Below are 23425 nucleotides of genomic sequence, written 5' to 3'. Positions count from 1 at the left end.
CTTTTCTAGGTTCATAGCATTTGCTACGTATCTAGACATAATATATATATAGGTGCATAGCAAAAGCTATGTATCTAGAAAAAGTTAAAACAAATAGTAATTTGAGACGGAGGGAGTATAAAAAAGCGCTTGAGCTTTGCCTCTGTTTGGGGACATCTTGAAAAACACGCATAACACCTCACAAGTCGAAACATTTATACTTCCAATATCACCCTTACACATGACATATCCTGATAACACCACACTGCACACAGAACTGAAAGAAGCATTTGAGCTAAAAGAAAAGCCCACTCACACATCCCTGTTTATTAGAAACTAACAAAGCATGTCTTCCTTTCATATCAATATTATGTGCAAAGAAACACTCGGTCAGGCGCACCTTATACTCCAATAAAATCCCTATATCTCATACGTGATCCCAACTTTGAGCAGCTGATCTTTCGGAATGGACAATGCCTTGTGCCCCGCAGGCAAGTTCTTCCTCAAGAATGAATAGACATAGTTCACAACTATCTTCTTCATGATTGATGACTTGGGCTGAGCTGACACATTTGCCTCTCCCATAAGGTACACAACCCCTCGCTCCACCTCTCTGTCAATCAACTGCTTCTCCTCCTCAACTGTCTGATCCACATGGAAAGTTATCCTCCTCGAGTGGCTGCTCACCCGTGATTCGACCACCTCCTCACTGTGCACGACAGAGTGCGTGGACCGCCTTGGCCTCGTCTGCACTTCAGAAACTGCAGTGTTGGAGCTGGTCTCATCGTTCTCACCTTCGTGCTGTGTGAGTGCACTTTCCTCCTGGATGAACATCTTCAGCCTATCCACAAGAAAACCCACAAACTCCTTGGGCTCCTCCAGCCTGTCACTGTACCCATAACGTGCCACGCATCGGAACATCCGCTGTTCCCTTGGGCCCACCTGCCGGAAGAGGAACCTCTCCGGAGGAACCACGTGTGGGATTGGCAGGTGCTTGATTGACATGAACACGAAGATGGAGTGAACAGATGGTATCTTCTTGATCAGCCGAGGGAACACTGGGGGTATACCCTGGATGAGCTCAGTGTACAGGAGTCCCACTCCTGGGATCCGCCGCACATCATTCTTCTCGAGGAGGGCTTTCATTTCATTAGTAGGCACAATGTGCTCGAGCTCATGCCAGTATCTCTTGACATGGACATAGTGCCATGTCGCCATAAGGCTCATCAGGACCAGCGAGAAACAGAATGGAAGGTATCCACCATCGATGAACTTTGACAGTATGGAGGAGAGGTAGACTACTTCTGTCAAACTAAATACGACGTAGAACAGAAGGATGAAGATGACGTGTTTCTTCCACACAAGGAGCATCACAATGGTTGTAAGATGGGTGGTGATCAAGAATGTGGTCACCACACAGATGCCTGCACATTACCAAAACCAGACCGGATTAATGTCTTCAGTGTTTTATTAAACTCAATTGTCCCATCCTTTCCTAGCAGTTTTCTTACCATAAGCATGGCCGATGCTGGTCGTAGTTCTGAAAGCAATTGTGACTATGATACTAGCCAATCCCATCATGAAGTTCACCTCCGGAATGTACACTTGCCCCTCGTACTTTTTTGAGGTGTGAATCACTCGGACCCTAGGGAAGCAGCCAAGAGAGATTGCCTTGGAGAGGATGGAAAATGCGCCAGAGAGCATTGCTTGGCTTGCAATGATCGCTGCGAGAATGGCAACAACGAAGGTTGGCCAGAACAATGATCCTAAAGTAGTACAGAGAGTTGATATTAATTACGCTATGTTTGTGAAGCAAGTCATTTCCAAGAAGTGCAACAGCGGCCTTAGTTGTTTATACCTGGGATGGATCTATAGAAGGTATCCGCAACATTCTCTGGGAATTTCCTGAGGTAAGCCGCTTGCCCGATGTAACATAGTGCTACAGACGGGAACAGGACACAGTTGAAGCTGATCTGCAAGAGAAAATCAGAAACCCGTATAAGATGCTTCTTGTCTTTAGGACCGTGGGATAAATTCCTAAATTTGAGATATGTGCATTTTTGCCATTACCTGAACGGCCCTGATGTTGAAATGTCCCAGGTCAGCATACATGCCCTCAGTACCTGTTGCAGATGACAGTGAATTCAGATTACAGCCCTATATGCCAAGGAATCACTTCCAGTTGCAATTTTTTTTTTGTCAGGAAATATGGTTACCTGTGACGCACAGGACTACCCCACCAAGTGAAATCCACCCATCCTTCCCGTTTCTTTTGAAGTAATGTACTATGTACATCGGATTGAAGGCCCGTAGGACGCCGATGTCATTAACAATGAGATTGTACATTCCAATACCAGCAATCAGAAGGAACCAGATAGAGATAATAGGAGCGAAGCAGTAACCAACTTTGTCGGTCCCAAAACGCTGGACTGAGAAGAGCATGAACAGAATTGCAACAGAGATCCATACTACTTGTGCTGCATGAAAATGACAATGGAAAAGTTAGATATGAGTATATGACTGCCTAGAGGCTAGAGTAACGATTGATCAGTAATCATGCCAGTTGTTTTCACATACTCTGAGTCAAGCTTGGCGCCTTTTGTTTGATTCCACTCACTGCAGAGAGCACTGCAGAGCATCCATGAACTTCGAATTAGTATTCTGCGGGCTGGTTACGTTATGATCAAGTTCTTACTCTTCATCTTCTGTTACCATTACCTGATATAGCTGGTGTCAAGGTCCCATCGCCCATCACCATGGATGTGCCGAGGATTGTGAGGGTGAATAGTGCAATCTTGGCAGCCTTGCTAGACTCAAGCATCTGCTTCAGCCACTGTGCCCTCTTCAGCTGTGAGCTTGGTGCTTCTATGCTGTAATTTGATACGATCGTGTCCTCTGCCTGCTGGTCCGGGGTCATTCTGACCTTTGCGTACCGCGATATTAGTGAATAAAGTGCAAACGTGCCACCTGTAAGAGCAGACCGTTAATAAGTACCAACTAAACAGCAGTCGTACATCAAGTATTTCAATTAACCATGCCAAAATTTCAGAGGTACAATGAGCTTACCATCTCCATTGTCGTCTGCATACAACACGATGAAAACATACTTGAGCATCGGTAGGAGGATGAGGCTGTAAATGATGAGAGACAAGACGCCCAGCAGATCATCATTGTTCCTGATGCCATCAGGGAAGGTGCTGGAATAGACATACAGCGGTGACGTCCCGATGTCACCGTAGATGATACCAATGCTCTGGAAAGCAAGATGCAGAGTCCGGGCCCAGCTCCCCTGTGTCATCCATAAGCAAAAACTACCATCAGACTGTTCCATGGCAGATAAGAGTATCGCTGCGATAAGATGATCACCAGGGGCATACCGCAGAGCCGTGGTACGTTGTTCCAGAGACCTTCTCCGCGTCTCCGAAGAGTGAATCATGGCGTTTGAGACTGAGACGGTTGGTCGTCTCTGTGCTCGCCGGGTTCTCCACCTCGAGCGACATTTCGGATCCCTTTTTACTGCCGTATGTGCACCTTGAAACAGTGAGGCCTTAAGATGTTGGAGTCTAGGGATTTCAATTGATGATGTTGTGAAAAAACAAGCATATCTTTTCCTTTATATTTGCAGGAACAGATTTGATCAACCGATATCGAAACTCTATAGCATCATGGATTTACAGTGCTGACTCCTAATAAACCAGTAGCATATTTAATTACTGGATCCATCAAAGAGGTATTCCATTACCATAGCTAGAGTGTTTTTTTTCCCAAACTGAAACTGATATGTGGACCCATGCATCAGTAGGCTCCAGGTATCAGTGACTGTAGTTAGTTTGTTATGAACAAAGGTTCGTGTTCCTATTTACTCCCTGACTACAAAGGCCAAGACGACAACTGTATCAATTGTTCAAGGCTTCAAGAATGTCCCTGACCAGTAACTGACAATGTTTTTTTCCGCGAGTTTCACATATTTATGTGGTTTTCTCTCCTTATGGTAGAGACTAGAGAGGCAGATTGCTAGGGAAAACGGTGTGCACGATTGCTCATTTGTGCTGGCACGACAGAGACAAACTACGAACAAGAGCTGAAGAAGGCGATCGATTACCTGGCTAGTGGACAGAGGATGCTAGATGAAGCGAAGATCCCTGCAGCACCGACAAGCTAGGTTCAGCCTTGGCTGGCAGCTGAGTGCTGTTTATTCCAAGCTGATGAAGAGGGACAAAGGAGAGTGAGCGACAGAGGCCGGGGAAGGGGAAGCTGTCCTGTGAAGCCCTGCCATGGCGGGAGAGAGAGTTGCCCTCTTTAAATAGCTTGAGCGGCCTGCAAAGACCTAAAGCAAGAGGAAGAGGAAGCACAGCTGGGCAGCGGAGACTTTGTGCACTTCTTCATATTTTTGTAGAAAACAGTAAAGAAGCGTGAATAATGCAGCCACCGTATTATTGGGCGTACTGGCAGTATGCAGAACATGCCTGTATGGAGATCAGAGATCCAGAAGTCTCTCCAAGTTTTCGGGTGCCAAAAACATGCTATTCATGCAAATCAAATTTTCCTGTGCCTGTCGCCATTGGGTAAATTTATCTATGCAGTGAGTATGTTTTGTCATGGTTCTGAATGATATATGAGTGTGTTTGGATAAGCAGGACTACTTAATTCAATCCGGACCCCTGAAATCCAAACAGCCATATGATTCAAAAGAAAAATCAATGGTTACCGGCTGAGTTTACATTATATTCTGTGGAGAGAAACCAGGATAATTGCATTAGAATATAGCACCGTATTTTTATGGATTGTTAATTTCAGGATTCGTGTCTAATGGATGAACACCGATCACCACGGCCTTCATTCACCAGACAGGTGCCTGGTTCACCTTCTATATTTACTTACATCTGTCTCCATGAGAAAGAGCTGCTGATTCAACCAGCAGAGTCTTAATACCTATCTTGACGTCCCGAAAGGTTAAACATAGCTTACACTGCATGTGTTTATATCATGCACATTCCAGTTTCTTTGCAGATAGAAATTGTTCACACTCCATCAAATGGTTATTGCGGGTTACTAATCAAAACTGTGTTCTCAACATGAACTGGTGGCATAATGGGGTGCGCATCTGAGGCAGGCAGCTAAAGGTTTGGGAGCTTTTAGCCTCAATTATCAATTTCCTAGTCGAGCTAGGGAAGAATATATTCCTACCCTGTCGCCACGTGTTTTTTACTCCGTTGATCTCTCGTCAGAAGGTTCAGTTTTCGCTTATATGCTTGCGGATATCGAATTCAAATTGCGTTGCTTGTGCATTTGTGGTAAATTTCAGCATTGATTTTCGACTGTCAAGATCTGAAAGTGAGATGCTGTTACTATGAGAAATACGCATTGTCCAGTTAACTTCAAAAGTCACTCAGTTAAATAACTTAGTGAGATCACTAAGAAAGGAAAAAATGATGCACTCACACGTCATACACACTTATCACCTTGCTACATGGGAATTCTTTTAAGCCAAGCAGTCCTTGAAGCTTACCACAGACCTCCCTATACTGATTTCATCATACTGTACATGTGCACTGTTTCGCAGGAGAACCTGATAATTTAAAGCTAGCGCGAATCCGTGGAACGGATTGTACTGGCCTGATGTACGGACCTAGTGCAAGTCTTACTAGTAGTTGCATTTTAATAATCTTCCTTTGGAAATAATAGGTGCTACCGAGAGTTGACCTTGAAAAGTTTGAGGCTCTAACCTTGAAAGCTTTGAATTATTCCTTGTTTTGGCAAACAGAAAGAACAGCTCAATGATTGGTGCTATTTTAATCAGAGCCCACAAAAGGAAATCATGCCTGTCTTTATCCTTGTTGTTGTTAATCTAAATCAGATAGAATCATTGGGGTTTTTTAAGTTTGCAAAAGGAAAATTGTTCTTTTTTTTTTCTCTCCGCGGCATAACCGAGGATGGCGAGAGAACTATTTGAATATTATCATCAGGGTATTTTCATCCTTCATGATTTGCAATCATGTGCCTATTTTTCAGTTTAATCCCATGATTTGCAATCATGTGCCTATTTTTCTGTTTAACTTGCTTTCAGTTTCTAAGGTTGGTTTGGTCGCAATATATAGTTAACACATGCCAAATGCTATCATCATTGATTTTCTGTGTCAAGTGTATAGACTCTTCCTAGTTCTTCCCCAAAACGCAGGTAAAGTTGGCATGAGAAATTTTGTACTATATCCATTACACCCCGACACGACTCAGATCTGCGGAAGGTCTAAAACCAGCGGCCCAGTGTTCTGGAACGCAACTGAAGAAGTACGGAGAAGGATCCTTCCTCTCGTGATGAAGATGGTTGGCCGTGCTCGGAAACCGTTCGAGGATATACCCAAGAAAGAGGGAGGAGACAGGAGAGGTAACGAGGGAGCGAGAGGTCAAAGCATTATTCGGCTCCCAGTTTATAAAAAGTGGTGCTTATATTTAACACTATGCATGGTACATGGTTCACAGTGGAGAGAAGGATATCCATACATTGTTTATAGCAGCATCACAAGCTTAAACATTCACTCCAAAATCAAATCCATCAAGAACACTACTGCCTTCCTAGGGAGTGCAATATGTACGTGCTTAACAAACAAAAACCAAACACAAACCTGTAATGTCCCACGCCAAAACATCTGGAGAAACCACTGGTAGCTGTAGTTTCTTCAGGGTTCTTGCTTAGATTTCATATACCATTCCCACCTTGAGAATCTGCTGCCTTGGGATCGCAAAAGCCTTCTCCCCTTGCCTGAAGTTCTTCCTCAGGAATGAGTACATGTAGTTGACAACAACCTTCTTGACAAATGAAGAATTAGGCCCAGCCTTTATTTCGGTCTCTCCCAGGATATAGACCACTCCTTTCTGCAGCTCCCTCTGAATAAACTGTTTTTCTTCTGCGATTGTGCGGGATTGCTCTTCGCTGATCCTTCCAGATGAGTGTGCTGAGTAGCTGCTTATGCGAGGTTGGGTGAGACCTGTTGTTTCATTTGCCGTCAGTGCCTCTTCAATGTACACCGTGGAGCTACCCGCTTTGTGAGGTCTTGTGTTGCTATCTGCAATGGAGGTTGTTTGGGTCTCAGTTTCTTGAACTTGAATGTCTGTGATAAGGTGTCCCTCTTCAATATATGACTGGAGGCCTTCAATGAGGGAAGCAGCAAATTCCTTAGTGTCTTCTAGTTTATCGTTGTATCCGTAGCGTGCCACGCACCGGAACATCCTGGAAGTTTTTGACTCAACATTTCTGAAGAGGAAGCGCTCCGAGGCTTCCACATGAGGGATTGGAAGGTGTTTGATAGAAACAAACATAAGTACTGAATGCACGAAGGGGATTTTCTCAATGAGGTGGGGAAATATGGGCGAGATTCCCTGGACTAGTTCTGTATAGAGGAAGCCTACTCCGGAAATTCTTTTCACATCGTGTTTCTGAATCAATTGTCTCATGGCTTCATTTGTAACTATGTGCTCGAGCTCATACCAGTATTTCTTTACATGCACATAGTGCCACACGGCCATCATTACCACCAAAAGTGTTGCAATGACAATTGGCAGGTACCCTCCCTCTGTGAATTTGTACATTACTGCAGAAAGATAGACGAACTCTACGAAACCGTACACCAGGCAGAATGGTATAATCAGCCAAATGCTCACCCTCCATATGAGAAGCATCACGATTACCAGCAGAATAGTTGTTATAATCATCACAGTAGTGACACAAATTCCTGCACAGGGCGAACTCCAGATCAGGTTTTCTCATGAAGTTAACTATGAGGTACGAAGATATAATCTGTCTGGTGATTAGCAGTTAACAGAGTATTGTGTTACTTCTGTGGTGATTATGCATTTCTAGTTAGTTTGAAAACCATATGTATAATTTGCATACACATATACTTGTGGTGTGTTATTACTTGAATGTAAAAGGAAATAAAAATTAAGAAATCATGGAAGGTATATCACTAAATGTGGAACCTTTTCTGTTTGTATTTAAACAGCTTCAGTTCTCCATGCTCTGCCATCCCTAGGCCCTAGCTAATAACCACATTTGCTTTTTTTTCCTAAAATAGCTTCTGAGACTTATTAAATTTCAGACAGATACATTCGTGATGCTAGAACCTATTAGTCATGTTACCTTTACTAGTGTATACATTAGGTTAGACTCGTCTTACCATACGCATGGCCAATATCAGTAGTTGTCCGAAATGCAAGCGTTATTATCACACAAAGCAACCCAAGGGCAAAGTTCACTTCTGGGATGTACACTTGCCCCTCGTACAATTTTGAGGTGTGTAGCACTTTAACCCTGGGAAAACAGCCCAATGTTTGTGACTGTTGAATTATCGAAAATGAACCAGATATCATAGCCTGGCTTGCAATGATTGCAGCAGCAACAGCAATTACGAAGGTTGGCCAGAATAATGGTCCTGCAATCAACGTATAATTGTGCTTGATTCAACAAAGTTCACAAATTAAGAAGCATCATATCCATCATCCTGAATAGCTTACCTGGAATAGATCTGTAGAAAGTATCAAGAACATGCTCTGGGTGTTTACGTAGGAACGCAGCTTGCCCAATATAAGCTAGAGACACCGCCGGGAATAGAGCGAAGCTGAAGCTAATCTGAAAATAGGATGAATTGGTTGGCGTTTATCTTGTAAAGGAAACCTTAACCTCATGACCTGCTTATCCATTTCTGATATCTCAAAAGGACAATATATGTACCTGAACTGCCCTTACGTTGAAATGGCCAAGGTCAGCAAACATGGCTTCCGTACCTGTTTTGTGCCAAATATATTTTGTGTTTAGAATTTGCGTTCTAAGTAATTGATTGAGATATTCTTCTGTGCATTGTAAAATCACCTGTAAAGCATAGGAGGATGCCTCCAAGGGAGATCCAAGCATCCTTTCCATTCCTTTTGAAGTAGTCTACAATATATTTTGGATAAAAGGCTCTCAGAACGCCCACATCGTATTTGATTAAATTGTAGAACCCAATACCACCGATGCACAGGAACCAGAGCAGAATAATGGGTGCAAAAGAGTAGCCAACTTTGTCTGTCCCGAAACGCTGAACAGAGAACAGCACAACTAGAATGACTACGGAGATCAGTACTATTTGACCTGCTCAAGAAGAGTAGAAATATAGATTAGGGAATGTTTGTTATTGTATAACCATGTTTCCCACCACATTGTTCACCCTATGAGATGGACATAAATAGCTCTTGCTTGTTTTAATAGCTCTTGCTTGTTTCAATGACCATATGAGTTATGAGCAATTTCGGTAGGCAACCTTCAGAGCAGAAGTATATTCTGAATCTGGGATCAGTAAGATACTATTTACTTTGTTGTGCATAATTATTTAATTATTTTAGAGAATTGGGTATGAGCATTGTGTTTAGTTTCTTGTACCAAACAATGCAGAATGAGTGTGGAAGGCGTTGGGTGGTCGGCAACTGAGGTGCAGCCACGGGTGGAAAAGGGCTTAACAGCCTCCAGTTGCAGTGATTGAGATCCTATGGAGAGATGTGGAGTATGCCAAATATGTGAAATTGTGGTTCACACAAATTGAGAAAGACTTCCAAGTTGGTTGCACAAACAAAGGACAGGAGAGTGACAGATACATCTGTTCATCCTGCACCCACCAACATCGAGTTCTGCATGAAACCATTCTTCTATCCCTAAGCATTTAGGTAGTTGCTTTTCAAGTTAATATGCGCTAGGATTATTTCAAATATTTGCAAGCTGTATGTTGTTACTCTGTTTCATTGTTTATAAGTAATGTAAAATAGTTCTTACCTTGTTTCAGTTGAGGTGCTTTCTGTTGGAGACCACTAACTGCAGAGAGCACTGAAACAAATCCACAACCCATGTCATGCCACTATCACAAGTACAGTTTGATAAGGAATATTTCACTAATGTCCACAAACCACAGGTATCATGTCACTGTTCAAGTCTTGTTTGCTAAGAAAAAAATTCGCTACTACAATAAAGCTTTGTAAGTCTTTATGATAGCAGCAGATTGACTATTGTTTCACTATCATGCACGATTAAAACTTTATGACTACTTTCCTACCATTTTGTAATTGCATTTATATTACCACTATTACGTGGATGCACTGATAAATAGAAGGGACAGAGTGAAAGCTATTAGCATAGCTAGAAGTAACAGTACTCGAATTCCTGTAAATTACCAGATATTGCTGGGGTTAAAGCACCATCACTGATAACCATTGAGGTGCCCAGTATGGTAAGGAGGAAAATTGCAACCTTAGCCACCTTACTACTTTCCAGATTTTTCTTCATCCACTGAGCCCTCCTCATAGGTGCTGATACTATATCCAGACCATAGCTTGAGACCATTGCATCTTCAGCTTGCTGATTTGGAATCAAACTCACTTTGGCGTAGCGCGATATCAATGAATAAAGTGCAAACGTGCCACCTACAAAAAAAATTCTTGTAAAAGGTGAAGTGAAGTAACAACTGTATATTAATTATTATCCACTCACAAGATCATTTCTACTAGGCAGTGGTTTCCTAATTCCTAGTGAAGCCAACTGCTATGTGTACTGTATGTTTGATTGGGTCTTTCATGAAAATCATTTTCTTCTACACAACTATTAGTTCCGACAGGACGTTATACTTCTTATCTGCTAACAGATTTTACCAAGTATGACTCGTGTCATTCAGTTGGTTTCCATCTCATAATATTATAAATCAAGGAAAAAGCAAGTTTAATGAGAAAGTCATTTATTTAGCAATATACTTTGGTTGTGTTGTAAACTTGTAGTAGAGAAGTTCCTTGAGTCTAGATAATTTTTAAACGAAAACTTACCGTCCCCTTTATCATTTGCATACAGCACAACGAAGACGTACTTAATCATAGTTAGAAGAATAATGCTGTAAAGAATAAGTGACAGGACTCCATAGAGATCATCAATATTGCTGATGCCACTTGAAAAGGTGCTTGCATACACATAGAGTGGTGATGTCCCGATGTCACCATATATGACTCCAATGCACTGGAATGCTAAACGCAGTGTTCGAATCCAATTGTCCTGTTTCACATTGTGCATGGTATGTGTAAAACATCATGTTAATTGTGAAGTCCAAACATGGTGATCTGTTGGATAGAATTATTGTGTTTCCTTCACAATCAAACGATTTATCTCTTTTTAGCACAGGAAGTACAATGAAAGGATTTCTCTTCTTAGCATACTTGATAACTGTATCTCATCGATTGTGTTCTTTCTTCTCTTGTTCCAAAAAATAAGCTATTCACTAAAGACATAAACACCATCCTCCTACTCACTAAAGGTATAAACACCAGAGACCAAAGTATGGTTAGACTTCAGAGAAGCAGACCTGAGAGCCATGATGCTGTGCGCTGGATACTTTTTCTGCATCACCATAGAGCGAGTCATGACGCTGGAGAATTCCAACAACTCTTTTTGTGCCTCTAGCAGGATCCTGTTGATCAGTTTCAAGAGCCATTTGTGAAGCTCAGAACGTGTGCTTGTTTCTCATTAACCGTTAACCTTATGATGCTTTTATAGACTTCGAGGGAGAGACCTGTGGGGGGTGGGGGTGTTTATTACATACGTGTATGACTTTTTTTTTTTTGAACGAACGGGTACGAGATTGTGCCTATTTTATTGATAGAGAAGAATAGTACAGCCGGCTAGCCGGAAAGAAATAAAAGAGTTATTCTCGCTGTACAAAAGATGCTAGATCTTTGGCTCCTGCTAGGGCCCAAGTTGCCGCCTCGCTTTTGATTTTGGCCATCAGTCCCGGCGCCGATGTTTCTCGCAGTCTAAAAACTCTCGCGTTTCGCTCGTTCCAGACCTCCCAAATTACCAATATTGTTAAGGTCCTAATCGCTTTACAGGGACATGGTCGCTCGAAGAGATATTGGCCCACCACTGCAGCATGTCTTCACTGGGCCTCCAAAATTGAGGGTGTAGAGTAGGTTGCGCCGTCCAGGATGCTATGAGGCTCCATAATCTCCTTGTATATCGGCATCCTATCAGAAGGTGGAGAGCCGTCTCAAGAGCATTCCGGCATAAAGGGCACGAAAGGTTGTGTGCCTATCCTCGACGTTGCAGCCTGTCCGATGTCCACACTCGGTTTTGAGTTACCAGCCATGCAAAGAATTTGCATGGCACATCCAAGGTGTTGCACCTTGTAGGCCGATGCCGCCGTGTACTCCCCGGTTGCCGTGAGTTTCCATCTAATCTGATCTTCCTAGTTCGGTTTCGGTTGTAGCTGAATGTCGTGGAGCATTTCCTAGAGTGTGAAGTACTCATGGTGGTGTGTTAGTGTGAGCCCTTCTGCCCTCCTTATGTCTCATACCCAAGTGTTTCTGTGTAGCGCCGCTGCCACTATTCTGTTTTTCGGTCAGCACATCTTGAAGAGATTTGGTGCTATGTCCTTGGGTCTGCAACCCTGTAGCCATCCTGAGTGTCAGAAGCTCATCTTTTTACCGTTGCCGATTGTTATTGTTGTGCAAGCCGCGAAGAGAAGACGGTAAGTGTCGTTGCATGGCGTTTCGGTACCTATCCATGCTTTTTCCAGCGATACGCATTCATGCCATAGCCACCGTAGTCTCAGGGCTCTAGCGAACCTTTCCAAGTTCAGAATTCCCATACCACCATGTTCTTTGGGCAGGCTGACTTTGCATTTGCCTCCTGTGAGCATCGAGTTGCTGAAAGGAATTTTTTCCTTGTTTTGTCAAGCTCCTCAAGTATTTCTTTGGTCACTTTTAGTATTGTTAGCAGGTAGACTGCTGCGAAGATAGCACGGATTTTGTCAGGCAGACCCAGCCAGCCTATGTTAGGTGTCTCCCATACTAGCCTGTTACCTTGGAGGTTGCCTTTTCCACTAGAGGCTGAAACTCCATTTTGAGTAATCTCCTCGCCGCGAGCGGTAGCCCTAGGTATTTGATGGGGAAGTTTGGTGCCTATCACCGGAAAGTCGGACAATGTGTCCTCTGGGTCTATGCCACCGTAGCTGATTAGCATCACACTTTTTTTAGGATGAGCACCATATTGTTGATGTCTCTGCGATCCGGTTTGGCAAAGATCACCGCGTCGTCTGCATACATGGATATCCTGAAGCGTGCCACTCTTCCCCCTAACTTTTGCAGCAACTTTAGGTTTGTGGCTTGGGAGAGTAGCCGGTGTAGGGGCTTAAAGGCGAGAATGAAGAGTAGCGGGAATAGAGGATCCTCCTGTCGTAGTCCACGTCCGTGCTGGATTGGGTCGGTTGGAATTCTGTTGATCAGTATTCTGGATGTGGAGGTGGTTAGAGTTATGGAAATCCAGTTTCTCCATCGTTGTGGGAAACCTCTATGTTGCATCAATGAGAGCAGGTAATCCTAACACACTGAGTCGAAAGCTTTGGAAATGTTAAGCTTCATTAGAAGCGATTGTGTCCCATTTTGATGGAATCATCGCGTGATATTTTCTAACATAAAGGAAGTTGTCGTGAATGCTTCTCCATTTTATGAAGGCGCTTTGACATGGGGAGATGAGCTCATGCATTTTTTGCGCTAGACGTAAGGCGAGTATTTTGCTGATGATTTTCGCAAAGGCTTGGATGAGACTGATTGGCCTGAAGTCCGTGATTGAGTCTGCCCATCTTTTTTGGGAAGCAGGACAATGTTTGCCTTGTTGACAAGGTTCAGGTTTGCACAGCGCCCCGTATGGAAGTAGCTAATTGCCACGACTAGGTCCTGTTTGATGATGCTCCAACATGCTTTGAAAAAGCAGCAAGTGTAGCCATCTGGACCTAGCCCCTTGTCCTATGGATGTTGTTTGATTGCATTTAGGATTTCCTGCTCCAAGAATGGGTCATCAAGGGAGGTGAGGTTCACCGTGGGGAGGCTGAGGGTGTCCCAGTCAAAATCACGGGTTCTTGCAGGTGGATCCGCCATAATGGTTGAGAAGTGATCCTAAATGACTTGTTGTTTGTCTTGGTGTGATATAGCCCAGCCCGTGCTTTTTTGGAGTCGTTGAATGAAGTTCTTCCACCTTCTTGCATTCGCCTTGAGGTGGAAGAATTTGGTGTTGGCGTCACCTTCCCGTAAGTATGTGACTCTTGAGCTTTGTCATTTTCTAGCCTTTTGTAGTACTGCCCAGCCAAGAATGCACTTTTTGAGCTTACTCCGCAAGTTATCTCCGGCTCAGTAAGCTCTCTATTTTCTTGAGCAATGTCCAATTGTAGGATGACTTCTTGGGCCATGTGTAGCTTGAGTTTGGCGTCAGAGATTAATGATTTGCTCCACTTCCTCAAAGCTTTTGCTATCACGTGAAGCTTGTGCCCAATCCTGTGGAAAGGTTCCATATGCGTGGTTGGTTGAGACCAAGCGCTAGCTATGGCCTCCTAGAAGTTTGGAAGTTTCATCTAGAAGTTTTCAAACTTGAAAGGTGTAGGCTTGCGCAAGCCCTTCTGATGTGCTAACAAGAGTGAGCAATGGTCGGAGTGCAATGACGATAAAGCATGAAGAGAATGGTTCTCGAAAGCTAGGTCCAAGATTTCATTGCAGAAGACCTTGTCAAGGCGAACAAGGGTTGGGTGCCGCCTCTTGTTGCTCCACGTGTGTTTGAGATTTTGTAGGTGTATTTCCTTTACCTGACAGTAATTCAGTGCAGCTCGGAATCTCCTCATTAGGCGCAGGTTGAGGTTACAATTATTTTTGTCTCCTGTAAATAATATTGAAGTCGCCTAAGATTAGCCACTTTGTGCCCGCCTCTAGTTTGATGTGTCTGAGATGTTGTAAGAAAGCATCTTTTTCCTGTCTTCTTGAAGGGCCGTACACCGTAGTTAGAGCAAATGAGGCGGCCGCGTTTTGCTACATGTGTACGGTCACCAATACGAAGAAGCAGCCGAGCGTGATGTCCTGTAAGTCGACAATCGCGTCATTCCAGAGGATTAGTATGCCATCGTTGGCGAGCTTGTAGGTGAAGCTGTTAAGCCTGTATGCTCCTAAGAAACACGCAAGGCTGTTGTCGATGTTTTGAAGCTTGGTCTCTTGTAAGCATGCGATGTGGCAGGTGTTTGCCGCAATGGTTTCATGCACAACAAGACATCTCACCGTCATGTTCAGGCCTCGGACGTTCCAGCATAGGATGTCAAAGTTGTTGTGATTCATAACGAACGGTGGCAGATCTCGGCGCGTAGTAACGTGGCATGAATCAGACGTTGCCATCACGTGGATATCCGTAGGTTGAAGCTAGTGTGGCGGTGTAAGTTACCGAAGTCTTGACAGGCACCCGAAGGTCGAGGCCAGCAGGGTGCGGTAGGATTCATGCCCAAAGGTCGTAGCTAGCAGGGCGTCAGTGCAGAAGGTAAATGGAATTCTTTGGTGCCCAAAGGTCGCAGCATATATGAAGCTTCGTAGCTTGATCGATCGAGGCAGGGCGATCATGCATGTCCTGCGTCGATGTCGCCCTGCAGGTCTTCAATCACCTCTCCTGCATACTATAGCAGCGCCTCGTTGATGTTGTCAGCATCGTCATCATCAAGGTTGAAGATTCTGTAAACATGGTGATGAATTCTTGTAGAATCTCTTCAATTGGGCAAAGCTTGTCGACGGAGAGCTCCAGCTTGCGGTAGAGGTTCCGCTGGGCATGCTGCTCAGCCGCCTGGCATGGCTTCTTGGTGAGACGAGTGCTTCAGCGTACCGCCATCATGTCAAAGGTGCAGCACTGCCGCTGGGTGCGCTGCAGCTTCGCGATGAGGGCCACCGGCGTTGGGGTGGTGAATAAATCATCGACGGTGACCACCCCTGCAGTTGGCTCGTCAGTAGGCCGGTCGGCCTCTCGGTCAGTAGGCTGCATGTCTCCCTCCGTGGACGTGGCCTGCGCAGCTTGGTTCTGGGCCGTCGAAAAGCCCACAACCTTCATGGCCTAGCCCAGCTCCACTACAGCATTCGGCCCGAGGGCCTTGGATGGGCCTGCACTGTGGCCCAAAGCACACTCCACCTGCTAGTGGTTCTCTTCCTCTTGCGACGCTGCGCCACCAGTCCTAATTGCTCGCTCCCGCGTCGGCAGCCATAGTCGTCGCACCGGCAAGCTTCTCTTGCTAGTGAGGGGTCGCCGACTGCGCCAGCAGCTATTGTCGCCGCCGCACCGGCAGCCGCTGCACTGGTAGCCGCCGCACTAGCAACCGCGCTGACAATCATTGCCGCCACCACCTTCATTTGGTCCAGCATGTGCTTGACCTCCACAATGGCCGGTTTGCCATTTTGATCCTGGTGAATACATATGAAGTTGAGATTAGGCACTCACTCTTTCCCATCTCGGACCAGGCTCCATTCCTGGTGGCAAGGGAAGGCAGTGTTGGCGTCGGCGTGTCCACGATGCTGATCCTGCTAGCGAAATAGTAGGATTTGTTGACATAGTTTGTCGCGTCATGGAGCCAAGAGTAGGCCTTCTCACCAGACCCAGCTTGAGTGGCGTTCTTGAGCACTTGAGCCTTCTTTCTGAAGATGGCTTGCAGCTCCGCCACTGATTTGGTCCTCAATTCTGCATTGCATGGTAGCTTCATGGTAAGGGTGCGCAGGCATGAGAGTGTCACCCGGCGTTCCTTAGTGGACCACCGGCTGTCATCCTTGAACTTGATGTCACGGCGGCGTGGCAATCTCATGCGCTCCCGATGAGAACCGTTGGCGTCGTGGCACGCCTGATACTTGTGGCTGGTGTCCGCACCCCGTCCTGGGTGATTGTAGTAGTCGTTGTCATCATCGGAGTCCCATCATCCTTGCTAGATGAAGCCATCTTTCCTGCACGTGCACCCTTCCATGCGACGCGTCTCCCCCTTGCGGCTTGTGCCAAGGCCACGTTCATCTGCGTCGTGGCCGCGCCCACCGCGTTCCACCGTGCCGTGGCATTGTTCTTCATCATGTCACCCGCCGCGCTTTGGTGCGTCACCACGTCGAATCTCCTCGTGCTGCCTGTCACGTTCCCCAACATCGAGGCCACACTCACGATTGGCTGGTTCACGTGGCAGCAGGGGAAGGTGCGCTGGGAACTTGGCCCATGCATCCGCCGGTGCACCGTCCACAAGACCATAGTGCCAGACATAAGGCCGCTTGACTGGCTTGAAGGCTGGCCAGTTGGAGATCGCCCCATGGAGATCATGCGCCGCCGTCGAGTAGTCTTCGACGAGGCCCACATGTATGAGGATCTTGTACCGGATGCTCTGTTGCCACCGATCCGACTGCTCTTGCATGACAGCGATAATGGACTGTCGGAGAGCCTGTGGGTGAACACGAGCCATACTCGCTTGGGTATGTCACTTGGGTTGGCCGTCCAGGCCCACAGGACGATGTGCCTCGTGTCCAGGTGCTACACCAGATTAGTGTTGATACACTGCAGAGCACACTGTCAGCTGATGACATGCTCCACCACGTCCCGCGTCCAGGCATGGCTGAGGATGCCGTTGAGGTAGATCCGCACACGGTAGAAGATGCGGAGTCCCAGTGTGTGCGTGAGGCTCCACCAGCACTGAAGGCAAATGTCGATGCCATGGTGCTGAAATCTTCCGTGGCGTTGTGCATCGTCACAGTTCTCCCGCTTCTCAAACCGAATCAAGTATGGTTCCGGCTGATGGATGGTGACATTCAATGTCTTGCGGCCCTGCGCCACGCGGTAGATACATCACCCATGGCACCAAAGTGCAGGCTTCCTAGCCGCAGACGTCTCGCTCAAGATCGAACGAGTTGGGGATGAAAATTGTCTCCTTGTGTGGCGTGTGTGTGGGTCCCCAATCTCCATGGGAACCACCCCCGGACGCAGGGGAGAAGGGGGCGGAGGCGGCGACGGAAGCGATGGAGTCCGTGGTGGAGGCGGTGGTGGTAGATTCCGCAGTGGAGGAGGCGGCGGTGGCAGTGGTGGTGGTGGCGGCACATGGCTGGTGGGCTAGCAAGGCTTCTGCTAGTGACACTCATGCTCCCGGTGGCCAGAACGGTGGCAGCGGAAGTATCTGACGGGGTTGTGGCAGGCAGCGGCAAGATGGCCTTTTGCCAAACACTTGAAGCAGCGGCCGACTGTGGCTCTGGTTGTTGGTCGCCTTGAAGGTTGACGTGCATCCCTGTGACGACTTGGATGGCGGTCATGTCGGCCGTCACTTCGGCGCAAGCTGGAGGCCTCGCCGCGCGGAGGGTGCTTTCAACGCCCCCTTACTAGAGTCCACCCGTAGCCTTGGTCAGCAAGCACGCCACGTCGGTACCACTTGCCTTGCTCCATCCTTACGTCCTGGCCAGAGTAAATGTGCCCCCGTTGCGGGGGGTGTTGCGGAGGAGTAAATTCCTGCTGAGGTTGTTGCTGCTGTGCAGAGGAGCAAGCCGGTGGAGACTGATGCACCGGTAGGTGGTGGAGCAGTGTAAATGCCACTGCAGTGAATCCAGCGGCAGATCCACCACGCCTGACGATGTCCGCGCAGGAAGGGGCCGGATCCGTCGTAGCGGGCTCCGGATCTGGCGTGGCTGGTACCCAGTCCACCTCATCAGCGACAGGATGTCCATGGCGGGGCGACGGCAGTGGCGGGGAGTCGCGGAGTCGCGGAAGAAGCTTTCCTAGGTGGAAAGGCACAGCGAAGGCTGGTGCTGCTGGATCTGAGCGGGGCTTGGCTGGCTCGGTGCCCGACGATGGAGGATTTTGGGCGTGGGGATGGTTGAGGCTCCGCCGGCAGGTTGCGGCGGCGGGCGGAGGACGGGTGGGGAGGGGTTGTCATGTGTGGAAAAGTATTTTCCCTTTTTTTAGTAGGTTAACCATGATGGATATAATCTATTAATACCATTCACATGTAACAAATCCAAACAATTAGATGTATAGCCATGCTCACAGTCATAGATGTTTGATTCGCAAGAATTCTAGGATGATTATTCTTGGCTTTGGATGAGATGTGCCATTCACTGCTTGAAAAAGAAATTCAACCACACGGAAAAACACGCCCTAGTTTTGTCTTAAGAGGGAGGAGTTTAAAAAAACACATAGGTACTCAAAACATTGTTCAAACTGGATGCTCTACATCTACTAACTGAATTGTTGTCAAGTTAACAAAAACACATCGTCCTAATTAATTGGCTATAACGAATTAATCTTTCTAAAGAGATTACAGCAAATATGGGCAGCTCTTACTTCGACAAGAACTAACGTTGTACAATGTACACAGTTATTTATTGGCTCCATTATTGCGGTTGCTCCGTTGACTCTGCATACACACGCAATGCATGAAATAGCTGTTGCTTAGCTTCATTATCTTCCAGATAATTAATGAATAATGAAGTCAGTAAAAAAATGCCTCTGTTTTGCATCAGAAAGTCCTGGCTGGCTCCAATGAGCAGGAGTCTAACCTGTTCATGTAACGAATATAATAGACAGATGAGTTAACTTTTGTCGCGTAGTGCAACCTGCGAGCAAAACTTGTCGAAAGAAGTAACATTAAACTAATGTTTCACGTATGCCTTGGAGACTGGGTGTTCTGCAATTATTTCACATTTTTTACAGATAATATTTCGTGGAGTGGGCGACCTGCAAGCAAAACTTGTCGAAAGAAGTGACATTAAACTAATGTTTCACATATGCCTTGGAGACTGGGTGTTCTGCAATTATTTCACATTTATTTTTACAGATAATATTTCGTGGAGTGTAGAGAGTGCCCACACATGTATCATGGAATACGGAATACTACCTGTCAATGTCGGGATGGTCACTTGATGGAGTGATTGTCATTCAGATATGTTTGTTGAGAGATTGCAGATTTCCTGTCAGCATCTAAGTTCTGACTTCTGAATGTTTGGTCATTTGAGGGGCTGTTTGATACCACCTGCTAAAGTTTAGCATATGTCACATCGAATGTTTGGATACTAAGGGGTGTTTGGTTCCTTCCCTAAATTTTAGCCCCTGTCACATCGAATGTTTAGATACTAATTAGAAGTATTAAATATAGACTATTTACAAAACCTATGTAATGGAGCCTAAACGGCGAGACGAATCTATTAAGCCTAATTAGTCCATGATTTGACAATGTGCTGCTACAGTAACCATTTGCTAATTATAAATTAATTAGGCTTAATAGATTCGTCTCGCCGTTTAGCCTCCATCTGTGCAATTAGTTTTATAATTAACTCATATTTAGTCCTTCTAATTAGTCTCCGAATATTCGATGTGACACGGACTAAACTTTAGCTTGAGGAACCAAACGCCCCCTAATTAGGAGTATTAAACATAGACTAATTACAAAAATAATTGTACAGATGGAATCTAATTCACGAGACAAATCTATTAAACCTAAATAGTTCATGATTTGATAATGTGGTGCTACAGTAACCATTTGCTAATGATGGATTAATTAGCTTAATAGATTCATCTCGCGAATTAGCCCAGGGTTCTGCAATTAGTTTTATAGTTAGCTCATGTTTAGGGCTTGTTTGGATCCTCGGGCTAAAGTTTAGCTCTTGTCACATCGAATGTTCGGATGCTAATTAGAAGGACTAAATATGAGCTAATTATAAAACTAATTGCTCCTGGGATAATTCGCGAGACGAATCTATTAAGCCTAATTAATCCATCATTAGCAAAAGGTTACTGTAGCACCACATTGTCAAATCATGGACTAATTAGGCTTAATAGATTCGTTCATCTGTGCAATTAGTTTTGTAATTAGCTTATATTTAATATTCTTAATTAGCATCAAACATCCGATGTGACAGGAGCTAAAGTTTAACATCTAATATCCAAACAGAGCTTTAGTTCTCCTAATTAGCTTTCGAACATCTGATATGACGCTGCTAAAGTTTAGCACATAATATCAAACACTCCTAGATTTCATTGGTACTTGGTGGTACAATGTGCATTGCATCCGTACGTACGGATGCATGATGGGGACTTGTTTTGTCTTTTGCTGCAGGTCAATGGTTCCTTGTACCTTGGTATATTCTGCTCATTTCGTCGATAGCTTTTTTTTTCTACATATATGACGCATAATCCAACGCGTCAATACTTATGCCGACGCATCAACCATCATGGGCTGGTGGCTTCCTTTGTTCTGCTGCTTGGACCTTGGAGCTAGTTTAATTTAACTCAGTGATTAGATTTGTACACAAATACCCGGAGTAAAAACTTCCCTTCTACTTGAGTTCTCTCATGTTGAAGCATGTAAGGGTTTTATTGGTTTCAGGATCGGCGCAGCCTAGCTCGTATCAGGCATGCAGGATCCCGGCAGCCAGGCTCTCCCATGCAACTGGTCTCTGATTGGTTGAAATCTCTACCGAGCTAGGCTAGTTAAAGAACTTGATTGGTTACTTGGGTAACCAGTGCCCAGCTTCTTTTTTTTGTCTATGCACACCTCCCAAGTACTCACCGCTGCACCGCGCGAGCGTGGCTTTGAGGAAACGAGGACTTTTATTGCATCTCGGGAGCTAGGCTCGAGGAGTCCTTTTGTATCCACGGGACAGGCTCACTAGCTAGCGCAGGCAACCAATCAACCCAAGGCTGCATCACGAGAGCCTGGTTCGCCTGCCATGCGGGGAACCAATCACCCCCTAAGGTACTCCGTCCGTCCTAAATTACAGATCGTTTTGACTTTTCTAAGTGCATAGATGCTTGTATGCACCTAAATATAGTGTATGTCTAGTTGCGTACAAGAATCTATGAACCTAGAAAAGCTAAAACAACCTATAATTTGAAACGAGCGGAGTAGATGCAGCTATGGTGTATACACCAAAATCTGTATAAATGCTTATCAATTTGTCTATGGCTCATATTTCATCTATTCTAGAATATGTGAAACAAATTAGTTCATTTTGCTTGCCCTAAGCACCATATATATTCAAGGATGAAGACAATACATGTACGCTTAACATTCCAAAAACTGGAGGCAACCATCTATTCAGAGAAAAAACATTTTAATTGTCCTGAACGTCATATGCATTCAAACACGGAGATAGTACGTACTCTCTCAGTGCCAAAATACTATTTATTTTAAACTTTTCTAGATACATAAATTTTGCTACGTATCTAAACATAATATATATTTAGATGCTTTTGACTAAAAAAAGTAAAATGAATAGTAATTTAGGATGGAGGGAATATTTAACATTCTGGAAATCAGGGGAAATTATCTATTCATGGGGGAAAAAATAGAAGCAATTAACCAAGACAACTGGTGAAATGAACATCGTACTACGATAGAAACGGAAGGGAACGTATCTAGTGCAAACCATCTACCCCATACAACTTTGAAAACTATGAATCAAAATTATAAGATGCTAATCTAATGGATAGAGTTAGTAGTGGGATTATTTTGTAGTTAAGCCCCCCACCCGCCGACCACTTTTGCATATCATGAAAAAAGTGCTGCATCAAAAGTGGCTGGCGGGTGAGGGAGTTTAACTGCAAAATAATCATACCACTAATCCTATATATTGGATTAGCATCTTGTGATCTATTACACGGGGCAGAATATGGCAGGTAAATGTAGCTAGCTGAATTCGTAGCTCGTATTAAACGTGCTCTTTTTTTTCCCTTTTTGAGCGGCAAATATTCTCGTTTTGGTTACCATTATCCATGGGCCGAAATTGGCCCTCTGGGCCTACCAGGAGACAAGTCCTTTCCACGCCTTCCCTACGCAGCCGTACGATGCTAATCCAACGTCGAGTACCAGATCCCACCCCCTATAAACAAACTGCCTCCATGCCATGGCCTCTCATCACAGCATAATGCATACCACGGCCGTCTAGGGTTTCCGCCGCCGCCGATGTGATTAGATGCATCCGAAGCTTAATTCGCTGCAGTAGCAGCTGTTCATTTTATTATTTGCGTGACTCCGAAGCTCGATTCTCCGATTTCCTCCTCGTGTTTCCTTCTTTTTTTTTCTTTTTGGCGATGATTTGATTTCTTCCCCTGTTTTGCTGTCCCAGTTTGAGCGGCGATCTGGCTGGTTGGACTATGATGAAAAACGCAACCAAAACACACCATCTTTCGGGGCTGATTGGCTCGGTACGAGCCATGCTGCCAAATCTGCAATTCTGATGTCCATGCTACGCAACCTAGAAGTCCTGAAAAGCTTTCGTTTTTGTGAATCAGGTTCTGCATTCAGTTCCTGTGTGGCTCTTTCCTAAAGAGATTACCTTGTTTTTTTTCTGTTGTTTTTGTTGTTTTTAGATTGGATCAGATTGAATCGTTCGTTGCACATGTTGGCCGGTGATGAAAAACTCATCAAAAATACCATCTTTCGGGACTGATTGGCCCCCAGTGGCAATGCTGCTATTCTGCAATTCTGAGGCCAGCATATTAAGAACATCACATTAAGAGAACGTTTAGTTTTGCCTTCGCTTAATTTGTTGACCAAATAGTGTGACATTTTGATTTAAAACCTGCTAATCCTTTGGCAGGGCCCAGGAGCCAGATTGATTGGAAGATGTGCTTCAATGGAAC

At 45.1% G+C, this 23425-nt stretch overlaps 2 protein-coding genes and 2 non-coding genes across 4 annotated transcripts; 2 read left to right on the top strand and 2 right to left on the bottom strand.

The window, feature by feature from the left end:
- Positions 1-171: 171 nt before the first annotated feature.
- Positions 172-4277, bottom strand: LOC117862950 (potassium transporter 1). Its single transcript, XM_034746511.2, has 10 exons — positions 4082-4277; positions 3357-3510; positions 3046-3268; positions 2698-2946; positions 2557-2607; positions 2196-2456; positions 2050-2102; positions 1838-1952; positions 1491-1745; positions 172-1403 (listed from the first exon to the last, which is right to left on the bottom strand). Exons 2-10 carry the CDS (start codon positions 3477-3479, stop codon positions 400-402), a joined length of 2334 nt encoding a protein of 777 aa, XP_034602402.1. The 5' UTR covers positions 3480-3510; positions 4082-4277; the 3' UTR covers positions 172-399.
- A 2100-nt stretch (positions 4278-6377) lies between these two features.
- LOC117863247 (potassium transporter 19) lies at positions 6378-11494 on the bottom strand. The gene is made up of 9 exons (XM_034746875.1): positions 11349-11494; positions 10819-11041; positions 10177-10425; positions 9782-9832; positions 8846-9106; positions 8708-8760; positions 8491-8605; positions 8154-8408; positions 6378-7709 (listed from the first exon to the last, which is right to left on the bottom strand). Exons 1-9 carry the CDS (start codon positions 11475-11477, stop codon positions 6670-6672), a joined length of 2376 nt encoding a protein of 791 aa, XP_034602766.1. The 5' UTR covers positions 11478-11494; the 3' UTR covers positions 6378-6669.
- Positions 11495-22931: 11437 nt separating this feature from the next.
- On the top strand, positions 22932-23025 carry LOC117866059 (small nucleolar RNA SNORD96 family). The gene has a single exon (XR_004642753.1). It is a non-coding gene; the product is annotated as a small nucleolar RNA SNORD96 family (small nucleolar RNA).
- A 160-nt stretch (positions 23026-23185) lies between these two features.
- On the top strand, positions 23186-23276 carry LOC117866058 (small nucleolar RNA SNORD96 family). The gene has a single exon (XR_004642752.1). It is a non-coding gene; the product is annotated as a small nucleolar RNA SNORD96 family (small nucleolar RNA).
- The last annotated feature ends 149 nt before the right edge of the window (positions 23277-23425 follow it).

Source organism: Setaria viridis, chromosome 7 (genome assembly GCF_005286985.2).
Source record: "Setaria viridis chromosome 7, Setaria_viridis_v4.0, whole genome shotgun sequence".
In the NCBI taxonomy this organism is placed as follows: Eukaryota; Viridiplantae; Streptophyta; class Magnoliopsida; order Poales; family Poaceae; genus Setaria; species Setaria viridis.
Note: the sequence above shows the minus strand (reverse complement) of the source record. Positions and strands in the feature narration are given on the sequence as shown.

What these genes read in the sequence shown, in the direction of transcription:
- LOC117862950 (XM_034746511.2), bottom strand. Translation starts at nt 3,479, where the DNA reads ATGTCGCTCGAGGTGGAGAACCCGGCGAGCACAGAGACGACCAACCGT. An exon ending in TCAACATCAGGGCCGTTCAG is followed by an intron (nt 1,953 to 2,049) that starts GTAATGGCAAAA and finishes TTTCTCTTGCAG; the next exon opens with ATCAGCTTCAACTGTGTCCT. An exon ending in CAGCATCGGCCATGCTTATG is followed by an intron (nt 1,404 to 1,490) that starts GTAAGAAAACTG and finishes GGTAATGTGCAG; the next exon opens with GCATCTGTGTGGTGACCACA.
- LOC117863247 (XM_034746875.1), bottom strand. Translation starts at nt 11,477, where the DNA reads ATGGCTCTTGAAACTGATCAACAGGATCCTGCTAGAGGCACAAAAAGA. An exon ending in CACAGCATCATGGCTCTCAG is followed by an intron (nt 11,042 to 11,348) that starts GTCTGCTTCTCT and finishes AATGTGAAACAG; the next exon opens with GACAATTGGATTCGAACACT. An exon ending in TTTAACCCCAGCAATATCTG is followed by an intron (nt 9,833 to 10,176) that starts GTAATTTACAGG and finishes GATTTGTTTCAG; the next exon opens with TGCTCTCTGCAGTTAGTGGT.